The 25,789-nt window shown below is 42.9% G+C and overlaps 2 protein-coding genes across 3 annotated transcripts; one reads left to right on the top strand and one right to left on the bottom strand.

The window, feature by feature from the left end:
• The first annotated feature begins 1,139 nt into the window (after window positions 1–1,139).
• Window positions 1,140–6,527, top strand: LOC111973107 (vesicle-associated membrane protein-associated protein A). 2 transcript variants are annotated; one of them, XM_024000340.2, is made up of 6 exons: window positions 1,140–1,304; window positions 2,253–2,405; window positions 2,833–2,936; window positions 3,552–3,632; window positions 5,222–5,398; window positions 5,589–6,527. In XM_024000340.2, exons 1-6 carry the CDS (start codon window positions 1,247–1,249, stop codon window positions 5,748–5,750), a joined length of 735 nt encoding a protein of 244 aa, XP_023856108.1. In that variant the 5' UTR covers window positions 1,140–1,246; the 3' UTR covers window positions 5,751–6,527. The 2 variants fall into 2 exon arrangements, with proteins under 2 accessions (XP_023856108.1, XP_023856109.1); XM_024000341.2 differs by lacking the exon at window positions 1,140–1,304 and adding an exon at window positions 1,527–1,710.
• Window positions 6,528–7,284: 757 nt separating this feature from the next.
• Window positions 7,285–15,882, bottom strand: LOC111973503 (protein APCDD1-like). Its single transcript, XM_024000893.3, has 5 exons — window positions 15,837–15,882; window positions 15,320–15,517; window positions 12,826–13,391; window positions 9,023–9,344; window positions 7,285–7,991 (listed from the first exon to the last, which is right to left on the bottom strand). Exons 1-5 carry the CDS (start codon window positions 15,880–15,882, stop codon window positions 7,540–7,542), a joined length of 1,584 nt encoding a protein of 527 aa, XP_023856661.2. The 3' UTR covers window positions 7,285–7,539.
• Window positions 15,883–25,789: the final 9,907 nt, after the last annotated feature.

Below are 25,789 nucleotides of genomic sequence, written 5' to 3' on the forward strand. Positions count from 1 at the left end.
TATAAAATCGGTGAAGAAATCACCACCCCACCTAGAGGCGTTACGGTTGATAGTAAAGTACAACGCCCAATGATTTTTATATTAATTATACTGAACAAAAATATAAACGCAACATGTAAAGTGTTGGTCCCATGTTTCATGAGCTGAAATAAAAGATCACAGACATTTTCCATAAGCACAAAAATATTATTTCTCTCAAATTTTGAGCACAAATTTGCTTACATCTCTGTGAGAATTTCTCCTTTGTCAAGATAATCCATAGACCTGACTGGTGTGGCATATCAAGAAGCTGATTAAACAGTATAATAAATACACGGGTGCACCTTGTGCTGGGGACAGTTAAAGTCCACTCTGAAATGTGTAGTTTTGTCACACAACACATTGCCACAGATGTCTCAAGTTTTGCTGGAGCACCCAATTGGCATGCTGAATGCAGGAATGTCTACCAGAGCTGTTGCCAAACAATCTAATGTCAAATTCTCTACCATAAGCCCCCTCCAACGTTGTTTTGAGAATTTGGCAGTACTTCCAACTGGCATCACAAACGCAGACCACGTGTAACCACGCCAGCCCAGGACCTCCACACCAGGCTTCTTGACCTGAGGAATCATCTGAGACCAGCCACCCTGACAGCTGATGAAACTGTGGGTTTGCACGACGGAAGAATTTCTGCACAAACTGTCAGAAAACGTGTCAGGGAAGCTCGTCTGAATGCCTGTTGTCCTACCTGAAGTCGGTGGGCAAATGCTCACCTTTGATGGCTACTGGCATGCTGGAGAAGTTTGCTCTTCACGGATGAGGGTCCAACATAATGATGTCTTAGTCACTATATGTAATTATATGGTTATAGTCGTGGATAAGCGTACCTAAAACACAATATAATGTTTTTCCTACACATGTAGTTAATAATATACAGTGCCATTCATGCATTTGAGACTAGTCAGCGCTGTTAATTTATTTGCTTAGGGTTTTTAAAAAGTTAAATAAAACTGGGAAAACTGTATATTTTGGCTCTGTAGGCACCCTCTGAAAAGGAACACGTTTCTATTGGGCCAAATGTTTTTGAGAATGTTTATGTTGCCCATACATACAATTATCTGCTCTGTATTTCAGGTGAAGAGCACGGGTTTCGCGGTGATGTGTATTTTGCGCGCTTCCGTAACAACTGTAACTCGTGTGCACGTCTTTTGGCTCTGAGCGATTTTACACTGAACACCGGCTCCTTGGAACAGTTTTCAACAACACAATGTCTAAATTGGAGCAGATCATAGTTATTGAACCGCCGTATGATCTCAAATTTAAAGGTAAGATGAATACTGTCGGTGGCTAGCTACCACTTGTAGACGCTTTCGGCAGTGGATTAGCCAGCAAGCTAGCGAACGTTACCAGCTCCGTGGACCGGGGATGTGTTAGCTTCAACAACCCTATTGAAACCTCACGCATACCGCCGCCATTTTGAGATGGCAGCGAGGATTTATGGGCCTTTACCCAGTTAGCTACCAATAGAGCTAACTAGCTATCACTGTACAACATTTATCGTCAGCCGCGGAGGGCGTATGGTCTCTAGTTACCCTAGCTAGCTGACTTCTTACTGTGACATTGACACAGCTAACTACTGTAACGTTAGTTTGCTGTCAGTCACTCAGGGATCATTGATAGCTAGCTAACGTTAGCCTGAAATAATAGTCACTGACATGGTTGTTTGGCCAAGTAAGTACTATAACATTAACTAGCTAGATAGGTAAACTAACAAGCAACACATTCTGATTTGACTAGACCAGTCATGACATATACTATTATTTTCCCGGATTTATTTAACTAAGTTAGCTAGCTAGGGTGACACGGCTAAAATTGCAGTTGTTGATTGGAAATAGTAGCTAGCTAAAGGAAGCTGATTGACTGACCGCTCATATGCTAGCTAGCTATCCCACTCATTCACACTTTGCACTGTGTCCAGATAGTTAACGCATTGTTATGGTATTTTGTTGACCTCATCCCTAGTGCGTATCACATTGAGAGCGAGGTGTAGTTAACTATGTATTATCGTTGGCTATGTTTTTATGCCTTAAACTACATGTTTATCTGAGCCTAGCCAACGGTTAACACTATTGTGTTTAATGGGTCATTTTACTATATAGAAAATCATTTGCCATAACGTGTAACTAGTCTAAGTTGGTTGTCATTTCCGTCTGTGTGCATTGTACAGGTGACTCCATTGACCCTCAACACCATCTCCTTTCTCTCCAATGCAGGTCCCTTCACAGATGTAGTGACCACAAACCTCAAGCTCAAAAATCCCTCTGACCGAAAAGTATGCTTCAAAGTGAAGACGACGGCACCTCGCCGGTACTGTGTAAGGCCCAACAGCGGCATGATTGAGCCAGGAGCCACTGTCACTGTCTCTGGTAAGGCTTTTGCATTTGCAGACCTTTTTCACTGTGCTGCCACAACATCAAACAAGAACAAATTATATCATGTCACTATTTCCACTTTAATTAATTGTATGACTTTGTAATTWWWAAAAAAACATTTTACCGTTATTTAACTAGGCAAGTGAGTTAATTAAGAACAAATTCTTATTTACAATGACGGCCTAGGAACAGTAGGTTAACTGCCTTGTTCAGGGGCAGAACAACAGATTTTTACCTTGTCAGCTCGGGGATTCGATGTAGCAACCTTTCGGTTACTGGCCCAACGCTCTAACCACTAGGCTACCTGCCGCTCCAAGTACAGACGAATCAGGCATGTAAATGTCAAATGCATGTATCAGTAGGCCTATATGTATGCATAGTCATGACCCCAGCTTTGACCCCATATCTTCTGTCTCAACAGTAATGCTGCAGCCCTTTGACTATGACCCCAATGAAAAAAGTAAACACAAATTCATGGTACAGACAATCTTTGCACCATCCACTGCTACAGACATGGATGCAGTGGTAAGTTTTCCTGTCCACATTACTACCAAATACATGTTGTGCTTTATGTTAGTCGATGTGTCATCAAAGGAAAACCTGCTTTTGATGATTTACAGGTTTCAGTACTGCAGGGATCATCAACTAGATTCAGTGGCTGGTCAGGGGGCTTGATCATAATTACAAATAATGAGTTTACTGTTGACCGCAAGAAGCCCAAACGGATATACTATTTGACTAAAACATAATCATTTCAAATCTTGTTTACATTTGACATATAATCACATACTGTATCTCTCTTATGCCTGGGAATACTTTGGAACAGATTTCCAAAAATTAAAATCACTTGGAGCTGATTTGCTGGTGTTTTTAGTCGTATGCCCCCCCCCCCCCCACGTGTTTTGTTTTAGCTCAGAATTTAGTGGGCCAAATAAAATAATTTGGTCTGCCAGTTGGAGAATCCTTTTTATGATTTGTTCAGCAGAGGGCAGCAAATGGCATATTACACAGATGTATCAGCATTTCCACATCCTAATGTCTATAGACTTGTAACTGGCCCTGTGATCAACTGATCAATCTGTGTTGTTCACCTTATCATCTACTTGTCAATCTCAACTTCTCCTTGTTGAATCTCCACAGTGGAAAGATGCAACGCCAGATGATTTCATGGACTCCAAGCTGAGATGTGTGTTCGAACTGCCCACTGACAACGATAAAATGGTAAGTAGTGTATAGTAGTAAAGGCTGGACTTTCCAAAGGAGTGGAAATTCTATCAGCTGCCATCAGGGGTTCTGGTGTTATATTTAAGCAATAAGGCACGAGGGGGTGTGATATATATATATGGCCAATATACCACGACTAAGGGCTGTTCCTAAGCACGACGCAACGTGGAGTGCTAGGACACAGCCCTTAGCCGTGGTATATTGACCATATATTACAAACTCCCGAGGGGCGTTATTGCTATTATAAACTTGTTACCAACATAATTAAACCACTAAAAATACAGGTTTTGTCATACCCCTGGTATACGGTCTGATATACCACAGCTTTCAGCCAATCAGCATTCAGGGCTCAAATCACCCAGTTTATAATTGTTTGATATTATACCTCCAATGTTGTACTGTTGTCACGGCTACAGGTCAATGTTGTCTGTCAATGCATCTTTTTCACATTTTCTCCTAGATTCTACTTGGATTTCTCTCCCTCTCCTTGCCCTGTTACTGTTGGTTGTTCCTTTCTCTGCCTTTGCCTAGGTACAGTCATTTGATGGGTGCTAATGATATCATGGATTTTTGATGACTTGAAGTAAATAGCTGCTGTACTAACCAGCATTTCTACCTCAAACTTCCCCAAAGTCATATCTGAAATACTCACCGCTTGTAACAATTGAGATTTGAATGGAAGCTTGTTCCTAGTATGTGATAGGTCCGTTTTGTTTGTTTAACACAGTAAGAGTGTATAACCGTTTATAATACATTGAGTGTCGAATGTTCTACCCTACAATCCAAGCAACCACTAAACAACCTAAAGCTATATACATTATCTATTGGCATGCATGTGCGATAGCCTAGCGGTAGTGCCAGGGAGACCCGTGGTAGGGCCATGGGCAGACCCATCATCACCCCAGGGCCAGAGCAGACCCCCAAGCTCAGCACCAGGCACCTGGGCGACAGAGCAGCCTCCACCCCCGGAGAGTACCGCACCCCCGTGGGACACTGGCACCACCTGGCAGCCCACGACGCCAGCGACCTCCCGGAGTTCATGTCAGCACACAGCTCAGTGCGAGGCAGGGAGTGGCAGGTTTGTGGCAGGACAGGAAGTTGAAGTGCAGGTGTCGTTTACTCACTGTAGGCCAGGGGTGGGCAAACCTTTTGGCTGAAGGGCCTCACTAGGCTTTCAAAATTCAATGGAGGGCCGCACCGAATGTTTTTTTTTCTTTTCTCTTGTCAAAATCAATTTGCAGATTAGAGAAGGTCTGTTTTAAAAAATATATATATATATATATATATATATAATTTAGAAATAATAATTATTTCTCATCTACCCAAAATAATTATTCCCCTGCTGTAGCTGGATGTAATTAGAATAGTAGTTTGAATGAAAATGTATTACCGCTTCATACTAATTAACACTTTTTTTTTATATATATAATAATAATTTCCATCGGCTCAACAGTTTCATGAAGTTTGGTCTACTCTAAAGCGTGTTGAGTTTGTGTGGTTGGAATGTACAGCAATGTCAGGAGGGAAACTAGCCTCTTGTTCACGTTTGTCTTTTCGCCACCTTTTTCCACTTCCCTTGCTTCCAGGATGATGTTGATGTAACCAAAGCTGCCCCCGTACTCAACTCCAACGCTGACGGCACGTCGGCGCCCAAGCCAATCAGCGCATCCATGGACGACTCTGAGATGAAGAAACTGATGGACGAGTGCAAGAGGATGCAGTATGATGTGGGCAAACTCTCAGACGAGAACAGACAACTCAAGGTATGGTCATAGGTTGTGTGATGTCTAAGATTGAGGTGGTATTAGGATATTGTTATATATTGGCGATATACGGTAATATATTGTGAAGACAATGTTCTTGTTAAGATGATATTGGCTTCGGCCTATGGCTGTGGTAGAGAAGCATGTGTGAAAGCCTTGGTGTTCTAACCTACTGTGTTTGTCCTCTCAGGACGAGGGCCTGAGGATGAGGAAGGCCCACCGGTCAGACAACATAGTCTCCAGCTCGGGCGCCACGATGAGCAAACAGCATTCTTCCAGTTCCCTCCCCTCGCTACTGGTCGTCATAGCAGCCATCTTCATCGGATTCTTCCTAGGGAAGTTTGTCTTGTAGGGGAGGAGCGAGAGAAAAGGAAAGTGAGCCGGCATGGGCTCGTTTGTCTCCAAGGGCCTGGCCGTAGCGCCAGCTCACGGCGTACGTACATATGTTCTGTGTACCCAATCATAAGCAGGCCTCGCCTTTTTACAATCTCACATGGTTAGTACACATGGAAAAACAGAGGAATGAGCTTTTTTTTTTTWTTTTTTTTTTTGATCTTTTTTTGGGGTGAGGAATCAGGGGAGGGATGTTTGGGGGAAAATGTAAATTGTACATTTATCAGAGCATTGATAACAGGTGAGTCGGGGCACTGGGTTTGTGACCTTGGTTGAAATCGGAAGCAAAAAATAAATATAAATGAGCTCTCTCTCTCTCTGTGGTTTTAATAAGAGTTGGAATGTTCCGTGTCTTGTCTGTTATTTTAATAATTTTAAGAAAATGGGACGAAGAAAAAGCCTTCCAAACAAAAGACTCTGCTACATGTTGCTGAAACATTCTCATTTTCACTGAATTCTTCAAATCTAGTTTTTTCTTGAGGTATGTGAAATGATACAGTATGCTGGGAATATAGGTGTCTCCTACGGACATTTCTTTCCTTTTCCCTACTGACATAAACACAATTATAAAAAATGAATTTTATTATTATTACAATTCTTTCTAGATTTTTTTTTCCTTTACACAAATTCTATATCCCTTGTGAGGCAAAAAGGTCACCGTTCTTGCAGTCCTGTCCCAGTCCTGTCCCATGGTATTTAACATTGATGAAAAATAAATAAAATCTTTAACATTCTAGTGGCTTGTCATCTTTGTTAATCTTTTGTCTTTGAGGAAGAGCAAGGCTTAATTTTCTATTTGCTATCCTCCATTTTGTTAATTCCAAAATCTGTGATGAACATGCAAATGTCATTGAAGTGAGCTGCAGGAAGCATGATACCACAGGCCAGGATTCAATACGATTGCGCTTTGTCGACAATGCAGCTTTTAAAGGCAATCTTTGCATATGTCAGCTCATTTGGAAATGACCAAATAGGTCATTAAGGCCTATCAGCAGTTAAATCAATAACAAAGTCGTCGCCCATCTGTTATATCAAATGTATAGTTTTAACCATGTTTTGAGGCTATACAGACATTTACAATGTTTACAAATATTGGAGTTAAAGTTTATTCTGGGTTCTGATTGGGTATGACAGTCGAACTAAGCTCATGAGGCATTTATAAGTTATAGTCTTCAAGAATCAATGTGTATTGAGGGGCGCAGTGGTCTAAGGCACTGCACCTCAGTGCTAGAGGCATCACTACAGACCCTGGTTTGAATCCAGGCTGTATCACAACTGCCGTGACTGGGAGTCCCATAGGGCGGTGCACAATTAGCCCAGCGTCATTAGGGTTTGGCCGGGGTAGGCCGTCATTGTAAACAAGAATTTGTTCTTAACTGACTTGCCTAGTTAAATAAAATATATAATTCATTTATAAGTGCAAAAATGTATGTAGAAACTGTCGATCGCTGATTTAAATGGCACATTGTCGACAAATCACAATCAGATTGAATCACGGCCATAGACAACTTGTGTTGTGTTGGGCACACCATAGGAACAATGCATTTCTTATTGGACAAGTACAGTACTTCCCAGTTTCACTTCCTGTCAAAGCGTTTTATTCATTTGATGTCTACTGAACACGACTCCGAATAATAGAATGTAACAATTCAACATTGCAATCACATATGCTGTATTCAAAGAGTCTGACAGTCCAATACACAGTCAATTAAGTGCTGCTCCACAACAACAATAACATTCAGCTACTCCTACCTGAGATGCAGAACGGAGATAGCAGCAATAAGCAGTAGTCTAACCATATCCACCATGCCACCACCTCTGTGTCTGCAGCAGCTACTCCACAGTCTTTGGAGCTCGTCAGTTTCCCTCCATTCTGCTGGCCCATGGCCAGCCCCTGCACACTGCACCAGGGGAGCCTGGTAGGAGGTGGCTGTCTTGTGGGGCTGGTTAGGGCTGGAGCCATCCGTGGGCCTCTGGCCGTTGAAGAGAAGGAGGCGGTTCGCATAGTCTCGCTCCATGCGGAAGAGTTCGTACTCGGTGTGGGGCAGCCGGATGCCCAGGGCAGCACAGCCATGGGTGGGGGTGACATCCTGCTCCAGGCCCTGGCGCCATGAGCCCTCTGTCCCGCACTCCTTGCCCTGGAAGACGTTGAGCAGGGAGGTGGTGGCCCGGTCCATTGGGGTCACCCTCACGTGGTCCACTGAAGACCAAGAGGGAAATAGTCAGGTTGGTTGTTATACACACTAATAATGGCATGATCATTAGCTGTGATCATTTATATACACTGAACAAAAATATAAACGCATCATGTAAAGTGCTGGTCCCATGTTTCATTACACAGGTGAACCTTGTGCTGGGGACAATAAAATGCCACTCTAAAATGTGCAGTTTTGTCACAACACAATGCCACAGATGTCTCAAGTTTTGAAGGGGCGTGCAATTGGCATGCTAACTACCATAAGCCACCTCCAATGTTGTTTTAGAGAATTTTGCAGTATGTCCAACTGGCCTCAGAACCGCAGACCACGTGTATGGGGTCGTGTGAGCAAGCGGTTTGCTGATGTCAACGTTGTGAACAGAGTACCCCATGGTGGCGGTGGGGGTATGGGCAGGCATAAGCTATGGACAACGAACACAATTGCATTTTATTGATGGAAATTTAAATGCACAGAGATACCGTGACGAGATCCTGAGGCCCATTGTCATGCCATTCATTTCAGCATGCTAATGCATGGCCCCATGTCACAAGGATGTGTACACAATTCATGGAAGCTGAAAATGCCCCCGTTTTTCCATGGCCTGCATACTCACCAGACATGTCACCCATTGAGCATGTTTGGGATGCTCTGGATCGACGTGTACGACAACGTGTTCCAGTTCCCACCAATATCCAGCAACTTCACATAGCCATTGAAGAGGAGTGGGACAACATACCACTGGCCACTATCAACAGCTTGATCAACGCTAAGTGAAGGAGATGTGTCACGCTGCATGAGGCAATGATGGATACTGACTGGTACTGACCAGATACTGACTGGTTTTCTGATCCTGTGAGCAACAGATGCATATCTGTATTCCCAGTCATGTGAAATCCATAGATTAGGACCTAATGAATTTATTTAAATAGACTGAGTTTTTAACACTAACTCAGTAAAATCTTAGAAATTGTTGCATGTTTTGTTTTATATTTTTGTTCCGTATATTTAGATTTATTGTGACAGTAACACCTACCTGTGAAGACAAACTCTGTCCCTCCCATTACCGTGGTGGATAGGACCGCGTGGCTGTAGTGACCCCGGGCGTACAGGCTGAACGTTGGCTGTCTGCACACTGGGTCGGCGTAATGCCAGTAGTGACCCTCCCAAGTGCAGTTGTGGTCGTGGAAAACAAAATGGCGGGTCAGGAAGAGAACCCCAGGGCGTACCTCGCAGCGCTGGCTCACCCATTGGCCCTCTAGTTTGACGGGCAGGTTGTCTTCGCAGGGCAGGATGGGAGGATGGTGCTCGTCCGCCCCGGCAACGACTCGGCAGACACTGCAGGTACGGTCATGGTTCTGTAATAGTGTTTCAGAATGTTACGTTTTCATATTGTGATTCAAAAGAAATTCACACACCTGCAAGAGACTAGATGTTGGAATGCATCCCATTTTGATGTTTAACACAAAAGTCTGAACTATATTTCAGATTTCTAAGCGGTTTAATGAGTCACAGCATGGTGATAAATATCATCACTGATGGTATCACTGAAATGTCAACAGACAACCAATCATGATGATGAAAAACACAAACGAGGCCATTCAAACTGTTGTTTGACTCTGACCCACCCAGCTAATAAAGGAGAAGCATGGCAAACTGTCTTCTCATATGCTACTTGGGAGTGTTCATGGCACCACTGCAAATCAGATACAATTTTATTTGTCACACGCGCCGAATACAACAGGTGTAGACCTTACAGTGAAATGCTTACTTACAAGCCCTTAACCAGTTTTAAGAAAATAGAGTTAAGAAAAGATTTACTAAAAAAGTAACACAATAAAATAACAATAGCCTCCGGTACCGAGTCAATGTGCGGAGGTACAGGTTAATCGAGATCATTAGTACATGAAGCAGTGGCGGTCAGTGCAGTTTATGATGAGGGAGGACAATTCATTTCCATTACAGCATATTGGATGATTGTCATTCATATTCCCATCACCCAGTTCAATGTAACATGGATAGGTTTAGGCTATTACATGATACTCAAATTTTCCCTATACCCATCATGACGTTGCTACAACCTAGCCTATGAATGAAACGTTTGAGAGAAAATGTTGAGGTGACACACAGTGACACATTCAATACCGCCTTGCACACTCTTGCCTGCATCTAGCTCCAACAGTTGCAAATGATAGTTTCTATTGGACCAATTCAGGTATTTATCCCCATTTCGTTTGCTTCTGTTTAAGAAACGTTTTTCAACAGAATCGGCGGAATGAATACACCCCTGATCACCCRTAAACACAGTTCACTTTCATAGCAGCCACTTTTTATTCCTTCTCACCTCTATGCACTCTCCTCCTCTCACCTTTTCCCTTTGTTTGTGGACCTCAATGCACAACACATGAGCTGTATGTGACCAGACAAAAAAAACTTTCAAACCATGTCATACCCGTTACACACAGCATACATCGTTGTCCCCATATTAGCTAAAGTATCGTCCTAGTCAACATAGATAATATAACTAATGTGTTAGTAAACCTGCTACAATCATGCAGTAACGTTAGTGTATAGTCAGTAAGCAGTTACACCGGCGGGCCCCAATTGCAATAAATGTATAAAACCAAAAGCTTATCTTGACTTGACTTGGAAGAGTTCCAGTGTTATGTTGGATAGTCATAGCTAGCTAGCTAACATAGCATCCCCCTGTTTGAGCCAGGTGTTTGAGTAGACTCGACTAGCCAGCTGCATTTGCTAGCTAAGTAAGTGAAACTAAAAGTGAAAAGAAATGACGAAATCTCTCTCTCTCGCCTCTCCTTCATTTTTGAAGAAATTAATTTGTTGAAAACTGTTCAACTATTGTCTTTCTCTCTCTTTGAGTCAACTACTCACCACATTTTATGCACTGCAGTGCTAGCTAGCTGTAGCTTATGCTTTCAGTACTAGATTCATTCTCTGATTCTTTGATTGGGTGGACAACATGTCAGTTCATGCTGCAAGAGCTCTGATAGGTTGGAGGACGTCCCCCAGAAGTTGTCATAATTACTGTGTAAGTCTATGGAAGGGGGTGAGAACAATGAGCCTCCTAGATTTTGTATTGGTCAATATACCAAGAGGAGGATGGAAGCTAGCTGTCCTCCGGCTACACCATGGTGCTACCCTACAGAGTGCTGTTGAGGCTACTGTAGACCTTCATTGCAAAACAGTGTGTTTCAATCAATTATTTGGTGACATGAATATATTTAGTATAGTTTTATCTAAAAAGGATAACTTTTTTAATGTTTTTTAATTTTGTTTTAATGAAATTCACTTAGAAGGATGGTCCTCCCCTTCCTCCTTGGAGGAGCCTCCACTGAAATGTAGGTAGGGGTAAAGTAACTATGCATAGATAATAAACAGATCATTTAACATGGGTCTGCACTAACATGTAGGTAGGGGTAAAGTAACTATGCATAGATAATAAACAGATCATTTAACATGGGTCTGCCATCCTAGATTGATGGCAGGGATGAAAACAACCACCATAGGCAAAGAATCAAAAGCTTCTCTCTGGCCTGGAAAATGCACTCGGTGATGGGGCTACTACTCCTCTCTCTCTTCTCTGGATGGGGCTCTTTGAAAAGCAGTAGGTGCCGTCTGTGCCTTGGTCTCAAGTCCTTCGTTAAACAGTATCAGCCACAGGTGCGTGTTTCAAAAGGACATTGGTGGGGAATCCGGAGACACAGTTTAATAGACAAATAAAAGAAAATGAGCTATTTTCACATCCAGAACATCAAAAATATCATCGTACGCTATGACTGTCTTTATGGTTTTGGATCCTTGTTTACACTCATTGGGTTGTGAGTACAATCTCGTAAATAAGCTCATCAAGCCCCTGTTATGTGTGGAGCCCTTTTGAGATTGCACTCAGGGTTTGAGCATCAGATTGACGTTATAGCTGAACGTGACTAACTCTATTCATTCAAGGCTGACTGTAACTCCACCACCAGTGCATGCATGAGTCACTTTCAACATCAATCACCTCAGCTTTTAACCACAGCTCATTTACATTGACCTGACACTTTATAGGCTGGGAGTTGTTTGTATTAGTTTTTAAAAATACATGCTGGTAGATATATGGGTAAATGCTGGGGGGGGGGGGGGGGGGGGGGGGGGGGGGGGGGGGGGGGGGGGGGGGGGGGGGGGGGCATGAAAGGGACAAATCCTTTTGTGAGTGGGAGGAAAGGAGGGAGCTTCTGAACTGAAGGCCTGGTTCCATCTCTCTGGTCCGGCTCCAGTTTTATCCCTCTGTCCTTGATACAGCCTCAGGCACCAACACTACCACAGAGTAAGGGCAGGAATTCAGAAATTCAGAGCAGAGCATACTGCGCCACTCTTTGCTATTCTCTTTGAAGAGCGCCCGTGAAAAACCAACCAACGGATGATCACTGCAATCCATGGATCTTCTCTGCTGCTGGGTTTGCAGTTTGCACAATTCATATWCTCTCCCATTTCACATAACGTGTCTGTCGTTGTGTACAAAAACATACAGACAATACTGTGATTTTTCAAAGGAAATAGGAATACACAGGCCTGGAATATCACGTATCAATTAATGTACATGTGTGGTTTCATTGCTGCAACAGTTTGTCATCTTTAATACCCACAATACTTTTCAGTTGGTAGGGATTTGACAAACAGATTCACAGATACTTGAAAATGATACTATCTGCCCAAAAATCTAAAAGGATTCTCACTCATGGGGTCTCAGTATGTAAGTAATAATAAGGGGACTCTGACCATCGAAATATAGTAGAATAGATTAGAGCATAATATATATTATATATCTCTATGTCTGACCTTGGTGTTCTGCAGTGGCGGCTGGTAGCTGGAGGGTGTGTGGTAGGTCCTCTGGGTGTGCTCAGTGTGGACGTCCCCCAGGAAGAGCTCCTCGGTGTGGTCATCAGGGAGCCAGACACCATGATGGCGGCGCCGCTCCACACGCACCAGCTGCAGCTCATTCATAGTGAAACCCAGCCTATGGGCACAGTCCCTCCCCTGCTCCTCCTCACTCCACAGGTCATAGCTGACGTGGGGCTCCCAGGGCTCCCACTTTCCCCCTCCATCTAGGGATGGACGTCCACAGCTGGGCTTGAGCCACTGGCTGAGGTCCATGGCTGCCTCGGGGCTGTGGAACACAACCTGGACGCTGTGAAGCTGATAGTCGGCCTCGGTGCCTCCGCGGACCACCCAGGAGGCCTGGCGCAGGTACAGCTTGCCCCGGGCAAGGAGGGTGTATGTGGGGGAGGAGCAGCGGTTGTCCCGGTAGTGGAACTGGAGGACCTGGAAGGTGTGGTTGTGGTGGAAGAGATAGGATCTGATGATGAACTCTGACCCAGGCCTGACCTCACAGCTGATGGGGAAAACATTCATGAAATTGGGTTAGTCAAATGATTTGTTATTTCGGAATTATGCAGTGAGTCTGGTGGGTAACTGGAGTCGACCSCCCCACCTTTAATTGCACCAGTTGATTCAACACCTAAGACTTTACACTGAGAAGTCTGAAGCTGAACCTGTTGTTGTGCCAAGTAGGCTTACATACAGAACAGTGCTATTATCCTGTATCGTGTAGTCAGTGACCTTAACCCAGAGGGTGTTCTTTAATGGAAGCCTCTCCAACATAATCCAGGTAGAATCAGGCATTTCCCAGGGCAGCTGTCTAGACCACTTACTTTTTTCAATCTTTACTAATTTTATTTAATTTTTTTACCTTTATTTAACCAGGTAGGCCAGTCGAGAACAAGTTCTCATTTACAACTGCGACCTGGCCAAGATAAAGCAAAGCAGTGCGACACAAACAACAACACAGAGTTACACATGGAATAAACAAACGTACAGTCAATAACACAATAGAAAATATCTATATACAGTGTCTGCAAATGAGGTAAGATTAAGGCAATAAATAAATGACATGCCACTGACTTAAAGTGGCATGAGTAAAGCCAGTGTGTCTATGTATGCGGATGGATGACTCAACACTATACACGTCAGCTACTACAGCGAGTGAAATCACTGCTTAACAAAGAGCTKGAGTCAGTTTCAGAATGGGTGGAAAGAAATAATTTAGTCCTAAATATTTCAAAACTAAAAGCATTGTATTTGGGACAAATCATTCACTAAACCTTCACTAAATCTTGGAATTTAGCAAGTTGAGGTGACTAAACTGCTTGGAGTAACCCTGGATTGTAAACTGTCATGGTCAAAACATATTGATACAACAGTAGCTAAGATGGGGAGAAGTCTGGCCAAAATAAAGCACTGCTCTGCCTTCTTAACAACACTATTAACAAGGAAGGTCCTACAGGCCCTAGTTTTATCGCACCTGGACTAATGTCCAGTCGTGTGGTCAAGTGCCACATGGAGGGACTTAGGAAATTTACAATTGGCTCAGAACAGGGCAGCACGGCTGGCACTTAAATGTACACGGAGAGCTAACATTAATAATATGCATGTCAATCTCTCAAGGCTCAAAGTAGAGGAGAGATTGACTTCATCACTACTGTTTTTGTAAGAAGTATTGACATGCTGAATGCACCGAGCTGTTTGTTTAAACTCGGACACCCATGCATACCCCACAAGACATGCAACCAGAGGTCTCTTCACAATCCCCAAGTCCAGAACAGACTATGGGAGGCGTACAGTACTACATAGAGCCATGACTACATGGAACTCTATTCCACGTCATGTAAATGATGCAAGCAGTAGAATCCAATTTAAAAAACAGATAAAAATAAATATTATGCAACAACGGGGACTGTGACGAGACACACACAGGCACAGACACACGCATACACATGCTAACAAACACACACTGTACACACACATACTGTACACATGGATTTTGTATTGTGGATATGTGGTAGTAGAGTAGAGACCTGAGGGCACACACTTAACGTATTATGAAATGTATTGTCATGTAATATGTTTTTTTTTTAAATTGTCATGTAATATTTGTAATTGCATATAACTGCTTTAATGTTGCTTGACCCCAGGAAGAGTAGCTGTTGCCTTCACAGGAACTAATGGGGATCCTTAATAAATACAAAACCCAACGCCTAGCAACCTCCGCAAGAAGTTCAGATATCTTAAAATAAGGTAAATAAAGGTTAAATAAAAATGTCAAATATATTGGAATACCAGCTGAAGTGTCTACAGCTGCAAGGTCCTGTGTTCAAGCTCCAGTCAGGACTACCCTTTGACATCGCTACAATATATTGACTATACATTCTTACAATTCTGTACTTAATAAGGGTTCATAACAAACAGTTTAATTGCGCATGTTACACATTATATTACCTGGTGGATACCCAGTGGCCTGTGATGTTGGGGGGCATATGCACTGAGATCTGGCCTCCACTTTGGAGATGTTTGAGCATGTACTGACACTGAAATTCCACAATAGCAGCGTGCTGATGCTGCTGCCCATGTTTCCTCCCCAAGGTCCCGACACTGGCTCTTATGTCTGAGTGAAGCAGAGAGCCATGACAAATACCTGGAGTGGAGAAAGAGTGATGTTATTATAAACTTTTCCATGAGTTAGACATTTTTTAATTATAAATGCTTTAGTAGCATACAACACATTTATGAAAAGTTTACTATACAAACATGGCAATAGAGTGCATGCATTGCTAAAGATCTATTACTCAATTCTCAAATATAACAATTATGTGTTGTTCATAATTACATTTTCAAATAATAGGTAGGCTACATATAAATTAACATTATAGGCTATTGCCCAATATAGATACGGAAKAAAAAATATTTAGGCTACATCACTAGTAAATACTTACACCTGAATGTTCCAAACTCACCATTGAAAAGAACAGCAGTAGAGACAATCCATTTTATCAGTAACATTGTTAGTCTTGACTGAGACGACACCTTTTTAATTTATTAGCTAAGAACCACTCCTATGTCCATTAACACGTATTATTCATTATCAGTTGCCTTTCTTCTCATTGTTCCTTTCATCACCAACCGTTCACTGCAGAATAATAAAATACATCGCAGAACACTCCGATGTCAATCATTCCCAGAAACGTGACTTGATGCCCTGATACGAGTTTATTTCATAATATACTAATAAAGTCGTTGTTCAATGTGACTCATAGAGCAACTTTGTAATTTATTTTGTTATAGGTTTCCTCTATCCGACTTTTTCGAAATGATTTTAAATTGGACGAACATCTCGCTCTGTCGCCTGTCTGTGTCATAGTTGACAGCACACAACAAGTCCTGTTTTCTTTCGTAGGAGGGCACTCGTGCTGTGACTCAGTGCCCCCCCCCCCCCCCCCCCCCCAACCCCACGAGTCAAACCCTATTCTGAACATGATCAAAGTCAACTCCCGGACGAGACAAAATAACCAGCTATAGTATAAGTGCAGCTAGGTCTGCACACACAACAGTGTGCCACTGACAAAAGGCGAGTTACACTTTCTTTCTGCTTTGCGATCAAATTTCAGACCACCACCGTTATAAATTATTATTAATGTAAAATATTACACATTCAAAGAAATACATGTTCAGGGTATTGCCATACATGAATCCACTGTACAGTGATACAACACACACATCATACAATATCTACATTTTACATCAGGCTATAGCAACATAAATGCATTTACTATATACATTGAAATCTCATGGGTTATGAATAATTTGGTGGAATATAAATATGCCTTGCAGTTGAGTAGTGAGACAGATATCTGTCAGCGCGTGGTCAAAAATTCCCTCTCACTCCAATCTAACTGCATTTCCTCAGTGACAGCTACATGAATTATGTATCCGTTTGGTTGAATCTAAACATACAAGAAGCCTGCAGTATGAAATCCTGCTCCTGAAGTCAATAGCAAAGTCGAATGAGACACCCAAACTTTTTATTCTAACGTTGTGAAGTCCAGTAGCAAGATTCTGAAAATGGACTACTCTTTCTTTCTTAGTTACTGTACAGTCTGTCTTGTATTGCAGTAAGATAATCAATTCATGCACTGAGAGAATATATTATTTGATACATTGTATCCAGACACATCTATAAAAATCCATAATCTATTAATCAATGTAAACAATACATTGTCGGTTCTAAGTAATTATATTTACAATGTCGCTACCATCATTACGGCCAACTTCAGAGTCCTTATATTCTGATATTCATCTTCCAAGTCATAGAAGGTCTCACCTTGGTGTGTGTTGTGTGTTCTGTGTTCTGTGTTGTGTGTTGTGTGTTGTGTGTTGTGTGCTGTGTGTTGTGTGTTGTGTGGTGTGTGTTGTGTGTTCTGTGTTGTGTGTTGTGTGTGTTCTGTGTTGTGTGTTGTGTGTTGTGTGTTTGTGTGGTGTGTGTTGGTTGTTTGTTTCTGTGTTGTGTGTGGTGTTGTGTGTGTTTTGTGTTGTTGTTGTGTGTGTTTGTGTTGTGTGTTGTGTGTTTGTGTGTTGGGTGGTGTGGTGTTGGGTGTTGTGTGTTGTTGTGGTGTGTGGTGTGTGTTTTGTGTGTTGTGTGTTGTTGGTGTGTGGTTTGTGTTGTGTGTTGTGTGTTGTGTGGTGTGTGGTGTGTGTTGTGTGTTGTGTGTTGTGTGTGTGTGTTTGTGCTGTGTGTTTGTGTTGTGTGTTGTGTGTTGGTGTGGTGGGTGTGTTGTGTGTGTGTGTTGTGTGTTGTTGTTGTTTGTGGTGTGTGTTGTGTGTTGTGTGTTTGTTGCTGTGTGTTGTGGTGCTGTGTGTGGTGTGTGTTCTGTGCTGTGTGTTGTGTGTTGTGTGTTTGTGTTGTTGTTGTGTTCTGTGCTGTGTGTTCTGTGCTGTGTGTTGTGTGTGTGTGTTTGTGCTGTGTGTTGTGTGTTGTGTGTTGTGGTGTTGTGTGTTGTGTGTTGTGTGTTGTGTGTTGTGTGTTGTGTGTTGTGTGCTGTGTGTTGTGTGTTGTGTGTTGTTGTGTTTTGTGTGTTGTGTGGTTTGTGCTGTGTGTTTGTGTGTTTGTGTGTTGTTGTGTGTGTGTTTGTGTGTTGTGTGTTGTGTGTTTTGTGTGTGTGTTGTGGTGTTGTGTGTTGTGTGTTGTTTGTGTTTGTGTGTGTGTGTGTGTTGTGTGTGGTGTGTGTTGTTTGTGTGGGGTGGTGTTGTGTGTTGTGTGTTGTGTGTTGTGTGTTGTGTGTTGTGTGTTGTGTGTGTGTGTATGTGTGTGTGCAGGAGTGAGAGTCTACTCCTTGTGGTCACAGGCTGTCTGCCAGCCTACTAGCAGCCTAGCACTGGCTCACCCAACCCCTCTAGGGAACCTGAGTGTATTTAACAAGACCAAAATATACTTACTAAGGGCATTTGTGTTGCTTAATGAAACATGCTTGCGTTGGATGCCCTTTTGATGCTCAGAGGGGTAAAAATGCAACCTGAGAAAGTAGAAAAATAATATTTAATGTCCATGAATGGGCATGTCTTGAATGAGTACTTAGTATTGCAATTGATGAAGGCATTGAAAGGTTCTGATATCAAATCTCACTTTGTAGTGTAATCAAGGAGATATGAATGTTTCCTCAATGTCAATGTCTGGACAAAGAGCTGTTGAAGTTAGTCAACATGCTATAAAGTACATGTATTTAAACTTGACACCAATCACTGACTGACATCCTGTCACACCTTCTCCATCCCCCCATCCCTTCCCTCCATACATGTTGATACATTTTAACCAATGTTTTAACTTGTTTCAGTGAAACAAGGATTTGTGAAATAGCACTACCTGTTTCCCAATGTTGACTGTCAGGTGCTAAGCTGTGCTTTAGAACTATAACATAAAAGCACTCCTACATGCACTTTGTGACAGTTTCCCGGTACTGGACACAGAATAATCTCGGACTAAAAGACATGTTTAATGGAGATCCTCCATTGAAGGACCAGAGTACGAATGAGGGAGTGTCTGTGAGGAGATGAAAAGAGCAGCTGTGTCTGTGGTCTTAGCTGTGTCTGTGGTCCTCTACAGGGCTCCTCTCCTGCTCAGGGAGGTCTGGAGGCCGATTAGGGATGGAATCCTTCTGGCCTTTGTCGCCGGGGGTGACAGTGTAACGGATGTGAAATGGCTAGCTAGTTAGCGGGTACGCGCTACTAGCTTTTCAATCAGTTACGTCACTTGCTCTGAAACCTAGAAGTAGTGTTGCACCTTGCTCTGCAAGGGCCGCGGCTTTTGTGGAGCGATGGGTAACGACGCCCAGTGGGTGACTGTTGTTGATGTGTGCAGAAGGTCCCTGGTTCGCGCCCGTGTCGGGGCGAGGGGACGGTTTAAAGTTATACTGTTACAACAGGACCCAGAGGTCAAGGGTTAGCGGGCCCTTACAGAAGGGAATCAGCTGACCTCATCTTCACTCAGGCCCTTTGAGAGGACAGATCACTTTCTGGAAGACGGGAATGGCGAGAATTGTGGAGGGATGGCAGATACAGATAGATGGATAGTAATTCCACGCTGGGGTTTAACATTAACATCCAGACTGAAGTGATTTGAGGTGTATTAGGCACTAGAAACTAGAACTAAAATCCTGATTCTATGACCTGGAGTAGATAACCACTGGGCACAGACATTAGTTAAACGTTTAGTTTTAATTTACATTTGGTTGAGCTGTCAATTAATGGGAATTCGATGTGAAATCATTGAGCACGCACCCATTCTCATCAACAGGGCTGTAGTGAAGTAGCTTGAGAACTTCAAGTTCCTTGGTGTCCACATCACCAACAAACGATCACGGTCCAAACACACCAAGACAGTCGTGAAGAGGGCACGACAACGCCTATTCCTCCTCAGGAGGCTGAAAAGATTTGTCATGGGTCCTCAGATTCTCAAAAAGTTCTACAGCTGCAGCATCGAGAGCGTCTTAACTGGTTGCATCACCGCCTGCTATGGCAACTGCTTGGCATCTGACCATAAGGCGCTACAGAGGGTAGTGCGTATGGCCCAGTACATCATTGGGGCCAAGCGTCCTGCCATCCAGGACCTCTATACCAGGCAGTGTCAGAGGAAGACCCTAAAATATCCTGAGGCTGCATTTATTGTAGCTGGGGATTTTAACAAGGCTAATCTGAAAACAAGGCTCCCTAAATTTTATCAGCATATCGAATGCGCGACCCGGGCTGGCAAAATTCTGGATCATTGCTTCTCTAACTTCCGCGAGGCATACAAAGCCCTCCCTCGYCCTCCTTTTGGCAAATCTGACCACGACTTCATTTTGTTGCTCCCAGCCTATAGACAGAAACTAAAACAGGAAACGCCCGTGCTCAGGTCTGTTCAACGCTGGTCCGACCAATCTGATTACACGCTTCAAGATTGCTTCGATTACGTGGACTGGGATATGTTCCGGATAGCCTCAGACAACATTGATGTATACGCTGATTCGGTGAGCGAGTTTATTAACAAGTGCATCGGTGATGTTGTACCCACGGTGACTACTAAAACCTTCCCCAACAAGAAACCTTGGATTGATGGCAGCACTCGAGCAAAACTGAAAGTGCCCTCCGCAAGGCAATCAAACAAGCTAAGCGTCAGTATAGAGACAAAGTAGAGTCGCAATTCAACGGCTCAGACATGAGACGTATGTGGCAGGGTATACAGTCAATCACGGATTACGAAAAGAAAACCAGCCCCGTCGCAGACACCGACATCTTGCTCCCAGACAAACTAAACAACTTCTTTGCTCGCTTCGAGGACAATACAGTGCCACTGACACGGCCCGCTTCCAAAACCTGCGGACTTTCCTTCACCGCAGCTAACGTGACTAAAACATTCAAACGTGTTAACCCTCGCAAGGCTGCAGGCCCAGACGGCATCCCCAGCCGCGTTCTCAGAGCATGCGCAGACCAGCTGGCTGGTGTGTTTACGGACATATTCAATCAATCCCTATCCCAGTCTGCTGTCCCCACATGCTTCAAAGAGGGCCACCATTGTTCCTGTTCCCAAGAAAACTAAGGTAACTGAGCTAAACGACTATCGCCCCGTAGCACTCACTTCTGTCATCATGAAGTGCTTTGAGAGACTAGTCAAGGATCATATCACCTCCACCCTACCTGACACCCTACACCCACTCCAATTTGCTTACCGCCCCAATAGGTCCACAGACGACGCAATCACAATCACACTGCACACTGCCCTATCCCATCTGGACAAGAGGAATACCTATATAAGAAAGCTGTTCATCAATTACAGCTCAGCATTTAACACCATAGTACACTCCAAACTCGTAATTAAGCTCGAGACCCTGGGTCTCGACCCTGCCCTGTGTAACTGGGTCCTGGACTTTCTGACGGGCCACCCCCAGGTGGTGAGGGTAGGTAACAACATCTCCACCTCGCTGATCCTCAACACTGGGGCCCCACAAGGGTGCGTTCTCAGCCCTCTCCTGTACTCCCTGTCCACTCATGACTGCGTGGCCATGCACACCTCCAACTAAACTCAGACGACACTACGGTAGGCTTGATTACCAACAAGGATGAGACGGCCTACAGGGAGGAGGTGAGGGCCCTCGGAGTGTGGTGTCAGGAAGATAACCTCACACTCACACTCAACATCAACAAAACAAAGGAGATGATTGTGCACTTCAGGAAACAGCAGAGGGAGCACCCCCCTATCCACATCGACGGGACAGTAGTGGAGAAGGTGGAAAGTTTTAAGTTCCTCGGCGTACACATCACGGACAAACTGAAATGGTCCACCCACACAGACAGCGTGGTGAAGAAGGCGCAGCAGCGCCTTTTCAACCTCAGGAGGCTGAAGAAATTTGGCTTGTCACCAAAAACACTCACAAACTTTTACAGATGCACAATCGGGAGCATCCTGTCGGGCTGTATCACCGCCTGGTACGGCAACTGCTCCGCCCACAACCGTAAGGCTCTCCAGAGCGTAGTGAGGTCTGCACAACGCATCACCGGGGGCAAACTACCTGCCCTCCAGGACACCTACAACACCTGATGTCACAGGAAGGCCAAAAAGATCATCAAGGACAACAACCACCCGAGCCACTGCCTGTTCACCCCGCTGTCATCCAGAAGGCGAGGTCAGTACAGATGCATCAAAGCTGGGACCGTGAGACTGAAAAACAGCTTCTATCTCAAGGCCATCAGACTGTTAAACAGCCATCACTAACATTGAGTGGCTGCTGCCAACATACTGACTCAAATCTCTAGCCACTTTAATAATTAAAAATTGGATGTAATAAATTTATCACTAGTCACTTTATACAATGCCACTTTATATCATGTTTACATATCCTACATTACTAATCTCATATGTATATACTGTACTCTATACCATCTACTGCATCTTGCCTATGCCGTTCGGCCATCGCTCATTCATATATTTATATGTACATATTCTTATTCATTCCTTTACACTTGTGTGTATAAGGTAGTTGTTGTGAAATTGTTAGATTACTTGTTAGATATTACTGCATGGTCGGAACTAGAAGCACAAGCATTTCGCTACACTCGCATTAACATCTGCTAACCATGTGTATGTGACCAATAAAATTTGATTTGAAAATTGCCAGACTCCAGCCACCCAAGTCATTGACTGTTCTCTCTGCTACCGCACGGCAAGCAGCACCGGAGTGCCAAGTCTAGGTCCAAAAGGCTTCTTAACAGCTTTACTGCTCAACAGCTAATCAAATGACTACCCAGACAACTTGCATTGACCCCGCAATTCATTAATTTTTTTAATGGTTTACTTTTTAGTTATTTATTATTATATATATATTCTTTAATTATGCTGCTGCTACTCACTGTTTATTGTCTATGCATAGTCACTTTACCCCTACCTGTACCCCTGCACATTGACTGTGTACCGGTACCCCCTGTATATAGCCTCATTATTGTTATTTTATTGTTACTTTTTTACTTCACTTTATTTAGTAAATATTTTCTTAACTCTTTTTTTTTTTTTTACGGCATTGCTGGTTAAGGGCTTGTAAGTAAGCATTTCATGGTAAGGTCTACCTACACCTGTTGTGTTCGCCGCATGTGACAAATAACATTTGATTTGATTATATATCAACCAAAAATGTCACCATGTCATTGGATTTAGGTTAAAAGTGGTGTGAAAAAAAACACAAAAGTCTCTTACATTGATGACTTTTTTCAAATCCAATCAGTTTTCCAAATTGTTCCAACATTGTCACATATATTTCTTCCCAGTGAGCAACCAGTAAATGGACAACACAGTATTTATTCTTATTCTTAACAAATAACAGAATAACTTATGTGAGAACAGGGAAAATCAAGCATTATTCTTCAGACAGGTCATCTCTGTTGTCTGATCAGACAAACCAGACAAAAGTTGATGTTTTATCCTCAGGCAAACTGCTTGACAAGCCAACTGTCTGTAAAATAATTGAAGGAGAAAAATKACGCAGTGTGTGTTGTTGCTTGAACATCTCAATGTGGTGGTCATATGGTGCGTTGACGACCAACACAAGACGACACAAACACACCCAGATCTGGGAAAGAAGGAATGTCATTCTGGCTCTGGGGTTCTGAAAACGTTCTACATGTGCAAAGAGATCTTTGTGTGTCGAGTGCCATTGGGTTGTCTCCCCCTGTGTTTCGAAACTAAGCAATTATAATCAGTCATTAATAATAACCCTCATTTAAGAGAGAGAAAGAGAGGAACCTGCACTGATGATCATTGGAGGATTAGTTTGAAGGAACCAATCCTTCCACATCGATAGATAGTGAACTGCCATAAAGTAGACTGATTCAGTCATTAATAATAACCCTCATTTATAAATGTAGCCCAGAACATTTGAAAAAATGAGTCCAACCATTGGAGGATCAGTAACAAGCATCTCAGTAGCAGTTTGAACCGAACCTTCCACATCCATAGATGGCTAACTGCCATTAATAACAAGGCAATGGAAGATCAAGTACACTGGCTGTTGTTCTACAAAGTCTTCTCGCAAGCCCAAACTTCAAATGAGGACCTAGAACAATGAGCATTCTGACTAGGCTTTCTGTTTCCTTCGGGGCTTGCCAAGCTCACAACACTAACAGCGAATGGATGCACCAATCAGGTTCAGAGTATGATTTTTGTATTGCTCCCTTGCAGAGAAAAACTGTCCAAACAATGACCAACAAAGAAGTTATGAGAGAGAGAATGATCAATGTGGTCTCAGAGCATTTCGTATTATTCTGTACGTAAATCGGAGATACTCCCTTTAGTATGACATGACCCCTTCACTTTTTCCACATTCTGTTACATTACAGCCTTATTCTAAAATGGATTTWAAAAWWWTKTTGTCCTCATCAATCTATACACAATACCCCATGATGACAAAGCGAAAGTTATTTTTTTGGATAATTTATTAAAAATGAAAAACAGAAATACCTTATTTACATAAGTATTCAGACTCTTTGCTATGAGACTCGAAATTGAGGTCAGGTGCATCCTGTTTCCATTGATCATCCTCGAGATGTTTCTACAACTTGGAGTCCACCTGTGGTAAATTCAATTGATTGGACATGATTTGCAAAGGCACATACCTGCCTATATAAGGTTCCACAGTTGACAGTGCATGTCAGAGCAAAAACCAAGCCATGAAGTCGAAGGAATTGTCCGTAGAGCTCCGAGACAGGATTGTGTCGAGGCACAGATCTGGGGAAGTGTACCAAAACATTTCTGCAGCATTGAAGGTCCCCAAGAATACAGTGGCCTCCATCGTTCTTAATTGGAAGAAGTTTGGAACCACCAAGACTCTTCTTAGAGCTGGCCGCCCGGCCAAACTGAGCAATCGGGGGAGAAGGGCGTACCCAAATATATTGTATTTTCAGCTGTTTAAAGCTGGTGTACAAAACCRAAAGTAAAAGACGCAAAATTGAGATTTAAGAGCACAGAAGCATAGAAATAGCACAGATAAAAAAGATCCACTGCTTCTCAGACATGCTTTCCATTAGAATGATAGATCTAATACATATTTCTATGTGAATTTGGTCAGATTAAGGGGTTTACTACTGAGACAGAGCCCAGTAGGTCAGATCTCAGACTGCTATTGAAAGGTGGAGGACATTTGTAGACTGCAAGGGCCTCTTGAGAGGAGCTGAGAAGTGTTATTTTTCTCATTTTCAGCGTATTAGAATAAGGTCCACACAATACACTGTTGCAATGTTAAATAAAGACTGTTGCATGATTCATCGGTGGCCTAGAGCATGTGTACTCAGGCCCGGCTCCAGGCCTAAGCGACATAAGCAGTCGGGCCCCAACCCCCCCCCCCAAAAAAAATATAAATAATAGGAATTTACTGTTGACAGTTAGAATAGTAGAATACACAAGATGCAAGTATACAATTTCGTTGTGCATCAGCAGTTTTTCTCTTGTTTTGTCAGTCACTGACAGTCACTAAATTAGCCATGTCAGCTAACAATTTTGAGATTAGCTAAATTTACAGTAATCATGGCCGAATACCAACCGGGCACGGCACCTGCCCAGGGGCCCTGACCTCCAGGGGGCCCCCATTGATTTTGTTAGTCACCCTCACTCATATTTCATTAACATGGCATAAATAATGGCAAAATGTGTAGAATTGCCAGAAATTAGTTTTTAAATGGCAAGAATTACTCTCTGCCTCAGGGAAAAATTTGTAGAATTGCATTAAAGTTTTTTTTAAATTTATAAATGTTCTCTCAGCTACATGGCAAAATGTGTATAACATCAGAAAATGTACTTTAAAAAGTACATTTTTCTCTCCGCCATCAGGAGAGGGTGGCCCCCCAAACAAATCTTCCTTAGGGTCCCAAAAGTCTGAATAATTTAACTGTCTGGTAT

Source organism: Salvelinus sp. IW2-2015, linkage group LG14, assembly GCF_002910315.2.
Source record: "Salvelinus sp. IW2-2015 linkage group LG14, ASM291031v2, whole genome shotgun sequence".
Classification (NCBI taxonomy): domain Eukaryota; kingdom Metazoa; phylum Chordata; class Actinopteri; order Salmoniformes; family Salmonidae; genus Salvelinus; species Salvelinus sp. IW2-2015.

Coding starts and splice junctions, on each gene's coding strand:
- LOC111973107 (XM_024000340.2), top strand. CDS start 1,247: ATGTCTAAATTGGAGCAGATCATAGTTATTGAACCGCCGTATGATCTC. Junction 2,937..3,551: donor CTACAGACATGGATGCAGTG/GTAAGTTTTCCT, acceptor GAATCTCCACAG/TGGAAAGATGCAACGCCAGA. Junction 3,633..5,221: donor CCACTGACAACGATAAAATG/GTAAGTAGTGTA, acceptor CCTTGCTTCCAG/GATGATGTTGATGTAACCAA.
- LOC111973503 (XM_024000893.3), bottom strand. CDS start 15,882: ATGTTACTGATAAAATGGATTGTCTCTACTGCTGTTCTTTTCAATG. Junction 9,345..12,825: donor CGCCACTGCAGAACACCAAG/GTCAGACATAGA, acceptor ACACTATTACAG/AACCATGACCGTACCTGCAG. Junction 7,992..9,022: donor GACAGAGTTTGTCTTCACAG/GTAGGTGTTACT, acceptor CTTGGTCTTCAG/TGGACCACGTGAGGGTGACC.